Source organism: Curcuma longa, unplaced genomic scaffold, assembly GCF_044706935.1.
Source record: "Curcuma longa cultivar G26 ecotype Majalengka, Jawa Barat unplaced genomic scaffold, ITB_CL_G26_1.1 contig_17045, whole genome shotgun sequence".
NCBI classification, from domain to species: domain Eukaryota; kingdom Viridiplantae; phylum Streptophyta; class Magnoliopsida; order Zingiberales; family Zingiberaceae; genus Curcuma; species Curcuma longa.
Window position 1 is genome coordinate 410 of NW_027430496.1, and position 5,122 is coordinate 5,531.

A 5,122-nucleotide genomic window follows, 5' to 3' on the forward strand; every position below is an offset into this window, starting at 1 on the left:
TTAGTCTTCTCATGTATACTCATCTTTTTTCCTCTCTATTTTTCTCTAGATTACTTATGAATGAATACTCTAGCCACAGATAAATCTTGGAGAAAATTCAAAAGACACAATCTTTCTTTTAAAATCAATAATATTAATATATTTTTTGTATTTTTTGTCTTTCTTTACCATAACTATTAAATAAATAATAAATAAAATCGTTTAATTTTTCGTACAATAGTAGATCTACTAAAATAATATTCTTTGAATCAATAAGAATTACTATATTTTATATCTTATAGGTTAAACAGAAAAAAAATCTAAATAATTCACGGTTTAATAATCTCGATAGAAAAAGATATAATAGATATATTAAAGTAGGTAGAGCTTCATAAAAAATAAAGAATAACTCCCCTTGTTTTCTTTCCTTCCAACTACCCTCATTAAAAAACTACATATTGAAATTTAAGGTAAGAAATCATCTATAAAACTCGATAACACACAGATGGATCTTCAGGCTTTTCAAAACCATATACAAGTCATGGATCTTGACGAGACTCCATCAGTCGAGGTTTCGGAAGACGTGGTTGTTGATCGTCAGTTGGCAGGCTTCGATCCCAGCTTTTGGGGTGACTACTTTATTACAAATAAGAAATCACAGGTATGAATCCACTTCACTTGTTTATATCGTTTCAATGCTTTGGATGCATGCATCATTCAGAAAACATAGCATATTAATTAGTATTGCATTGTAGTAATCACTATATAGTTAATATATCAATTTTCTCATGCATCCATGATGTAGTCTGAGGCATGGATGAACGAAAGAGTTGAAGAGCTCAAGAATGAAGTAAGGAGCATGTTCCAAAATGTGACTGGTGTCCTACAAACCATGAATCTAATCGATACAATTCAACTTCTTGGACTTGATTACCATTTCATGGAGGAAATAGACAGAGCTTTAGACCATCTCAAGGATGTTGACATGAGCAAATACGGGCTCTATGAGGTTGCTCTTCATTTTCGACTGCTTAGACAAAAAGGATTCAACATATCTTCAGGTACATTCAATGTTCTATTCTTATATATTTAGAGACCTAGCTAGATGATTATTAATATATTTAGTGCATAATATATAATATTGTTTAATTTGCAGATGTATTCAAAAAGTACAAGAATAAGGAGGGAAAATTTATGGAAGAACTAAAAGATGATGCTAAGGGGCTCCTGAGCTTATATAATGCGGCTTACCTTGGAACTAAAAAAGAGACTATACTCGATGAAGCCATTTCTTTCACTAAAGATAATCTTACATCTTTGTTAAAAGATCTTAATCCTACAGTTGCAAAGCTAGTGTCTCTCACTCTTAAGACACCTATTCAACGAAGCATGAAACGACTATTCACCAGATGCTACATCTCTATCTACCAAGATGAACCAACTCGAAATGAAACAATACTTGAGCTTGCAAAATTGGACTTCAACATATTACAATGTCTCCACCAGGAGGAGCTCAAGAAAGTATGCATGTAAGTTTTTGGTGCACAATGAGTCAAATATTTTCATGTACGTTTAGTTTGACAATTTTATAAGGCACTTTACTTATATATGATACTGACTTGCAGGTGGTGGAAGAAGTTGAATGTAGACATTATGCATCTAAATTTTATTCGAGACCGAGTGGTAGAATGTTACTGTTGGTCGATGGTGATACGTCATGAACCTAGTTGTTCTCGTGCTCGACTGATATCGACTAAGCTACTTATGTTAATTACTATCTTGGATGACATCTATGATAGCTATAGCACACTAGAAGAGAGTCTACTACTTACAGATGCAATTCAAAGGCATGATTGACATCTATCGTGAATCATAATTACTACGATAAAATCATGTTTTAAATTTCTTTAAGATTAGCAACCAAATTTTTTATTCATGCAGGTGGAGCCCTGATGCAGTTGATCAATTACCACAGTACTTGAGGGATTTCTTTCTCAAGATGTTGAGCATTTTTCAAGAATTTGAAAATGAACTTGCACCAGAGGAGAAGTTTCGAATATTTTACCTCAAGGAAGAAGTATGACTATATATGCTTCCCGGCTACATTTATTTTCATATATATATATACACACACACATTAACCAGGTATTATTATATGTTAATAATTAACTATGTGCAGTGGAAAATTCTATCTCAACTTTACATCAAGGAATGCAAATGGAGGGATGACAATTATGTGCCCAAGTTAGAAGAGCACATGCGTGTTTCAATCAAAAGTGTGGGATTTGTCTGGTTTTATTGCTCATTTTTGAGTGGCATGGAGGAGGCAGTGGCAACAAAGGATGCATTTGAATGGTTCGCAACCTTTCCTAAGATCATAGAAGCTTGTGCAATGATTGTTCGTATCACTAATGACATAACTTCAACGGAGGTACATATAACATAACCATAACTTAGAGATTTTTTTTATGAATTCATAATCCCAAAAGGAAATCTAGAACATATATATATATATATATATATATATATATAATATATATATATATATATATATATATATGTAAGTTCATATATGGTTGATAGATTTTTTTTTTGGATGAAGCGAGAACAAAAGAGGGTACATGTTGCCTCAACGGTAGATTGCTATATGAAGGAATATGGAACATCAAAAGATGTTGCATGCGAGAAGCTCCTAGGCTTTGTTGAAGATGCATGGAAGACTATCAACGAGGAGCTTCTTACTAAAACTGGATTGTCCAGGGAAGTAATTGAACTATCACTCCACTCTTCGCGATCTACAGAATTGATATACAAGCATGTCGACGCATTCACAGAACCTAATACCTCGATGAAGGAAAACATCTTTTTTCTACTTGTTCATCCTATCCCTATTTGATGACAGTAGTGCTACAATCATATACTATTTGATATCTTATATTGTTGTGTGCTTAAGTTATTATTATAGAAATAAAAGGAGGAGAAAGTGAGAAATAATTTGTTCTGGTTATTGTTGAAGCCAAATAAGCTTATATATACAAGTTGCATGTACACAATGTCATAAATTATGATAGGATTAATTATGGTATGTAATCTTAGAATTATGGTGACAATAAGAATTATAATAATTACATACCTAATATGAATTGTATGTTAAATTCTTGTTGATTGGAATCAATTGTAAATTTTATCACAGCTACTGCTTTTGCTAGCATTACTCCTTGCAAACTCAATGACGCTATAGTTGATGGATATTGAGTTTGGTTGCTAACAAGAAATCATTGCCTTATTAATGGTGTGGTAAAGATATCAACAATCCCATCACACAGAAATATAGAAGATAAGTAGTACAATTTGCCATGTACTTTAAAAAAATAAAATTTAATTTTTAGAAGTCCAAGATACATAAAACCAGTGGCGGATGTAGTAAGGGACCCAGGGGGGCCATGGCCCCGCCAGCCCACGTACGCTACGACCACGCTGGCGCTGGTCCGAGTGCAGGCGCGCGTCCGGGCGCGCCGCGTGCGCATGTCTTCCCAAGGCCCCAAGGCCAGGCCGTGCAGCGCCTGCTCGACGCCCGCAGGGACAAGCTCGATCTTCTCGAGGAAGCAGAGGTGCACGGATGGATGCCATATTCTCGATTCATCTTCTCTTAGAATACAGGAGATGATTCGCCCCAAACCCTCTTCTTGTCCTCGGAGGAGACGGGAACTCACCGGACGCCCCCTGGTCGTCGCGTGGACGCCCGATCCGCATCCTCCCACCTATGCGAGCAAGAAAGGTTGAAATTTGACTGGTGGGGTTCTCTCTTCGTGAGGGAAGCTGTCTCGGACGACGAGCTGTGGGCTGCCTCCGCCTCCGGGTTTGCACCTTCTACAAGTTCAATGAGTCCTTTGGTATCGAGGTGAGAATCGGAAACGAGCAGCTCAATTTGTTGGCTCTTCTCATATATGAACTGCTGTAAAATATGCTTTTTGATCGATTTGCTCTCATGCTCTTATGACATTCGGTATCATATTGATGGTTGTTGTTAATTTTCAAGTTCTGTTAGGATTACAAGACGTATGTTACGAAAAGGGAGTTGGATGGTTTGCGAGATCGCATTGCTGGAAGAACTCCAGGATACAATGCAGTTGCTTGTATAAATGCCACACTGCCAGTATCCACATTTGGTGGTTATGCAGAAGAACTCTGCTCTCTATGTAAGGTCCGTAATTTCCTTCATCCATCGAAATTAAATGGCTAGTGAAACAATATAATGTAGATCGTGAATGAATTCGAATTTCTTTGTGCTACATTACAATGCATCCATTCATTGACCACTGGGAATTAACAATCCCAAAGCTTTTCAACTTAATAGAAATCTTTTCTTGTGAATTATTAATTAACCAATCATGCTGTTAATTGAAAGTCTATCATGACTCTCATTGCCACGAGAGGCCTTTGAGAACTCCTACAGCATAGAAAGAAAGCTAAATTTAGGTCCTGAATGTAGGATCGTAACATCCGACAATTTGACATTTATAATTTATCGTATGTATTAACTGTTGACATTAGAAAGCTGGAATTGATTTTAGTCCTTGGGGTTTTGATGATACATGTTAATTTGTCCTCCTATTGTACAAGCCATAGATTTATACACTATTATGATTTATATTGCTTGATTTTATTTGTTTTCCTTTTTTAGATTCCTTAATTTTGTATTTTTCTTTTATAAAATGAATAATTTTAGTCTTAGGCATTTTAATCAAATCTTATGAGTTTAGAAATTAAAGTGTCTAAATGGTTTATTAGTTAAAGTTGGAATTGCTATTTTAATATTTGATGAAATGATAAAAAGTTTGATATTTTTTATGTTGTTATTATCCACTAACTTAATATTTGATTTAATATTATTGTTATTAATTATTATTCACCAATTTGAAATAATTCCAGCTTTTCAGTATTAAATGTTTCAAATGGGGAAAATCAAAACGATTGATAAATTTTTTCAAAGGAAGAGAGCAAATAAACCAGCTTTTCAGTATTATGCTATGTTAGGTTTTTGTGCTAAGGATTATAAATGTTAATTTAGTTATTTTCAAATGAGTATATCGTTTTCATTATATGGCCCCCCAAATATGAAATCCTGGATCCGCCCCTGCAT

General features: G+C 34.8%; 1 protein-coding gene across 1 annotated transcript; it reads left to right on the forward strand.

Annotated features, from left to right (window-relative positions):
- Nucleotides 1–471: 471 nt before the first annotated feature.
- On the forward strand, nucleotides 472–3,116 carry LOC141816504 ((S)-beta-bisabolene synthase). The gene is made up of 7 exons (XM_074704274.1): nucleotides 472–640; nucleotides 785–1,040; nucleotides 1,136–1,508; nucleotides 1,605–1,826; nucleotides 1,921–2,056; nucleotides 2,159–2,410; nucleotides 2,582–3,116. Exons 1-7 carry the CDS (start codon nucleotides 485–487, stop codon nucleotides 2,873–2,875), a joined length of 1,689 nt encoding a protein of 562 aa, XP_074560375.1. The 5' UTR covers nucleotides 472–484; the 3' UTR covers nucleotides 2,876–3,116.
- The last annotated feature ends 2,006 nt before the right edge of the window (nucleotides 3,117–5,122 follow it).

Excerpts from the sequence above, each read along its gene's own strand:
- LOC141816504 (XM_074704274.1), top strand. The coding sequence starts at position 485 with ATGGATCTTCAGGCTTTTCAAAACCATATACAAGTCATGGATCTTGAC. Across the intron at positions 1,827-1,920 it reads CTTACAGATGCAATTCAAAG|GTGGAGCCCTGATGCAGTTG; the intron begins GCATGATTGACA and ends TTATTCATGCAG. Across the intron at positions 2,057-2,158 it reads TATTTTACCTCAAGGAAGAA|TGGAAAATTCTATCTCAACT; the intron begins GTATGACTATAT and ends AACTATGTGCAG.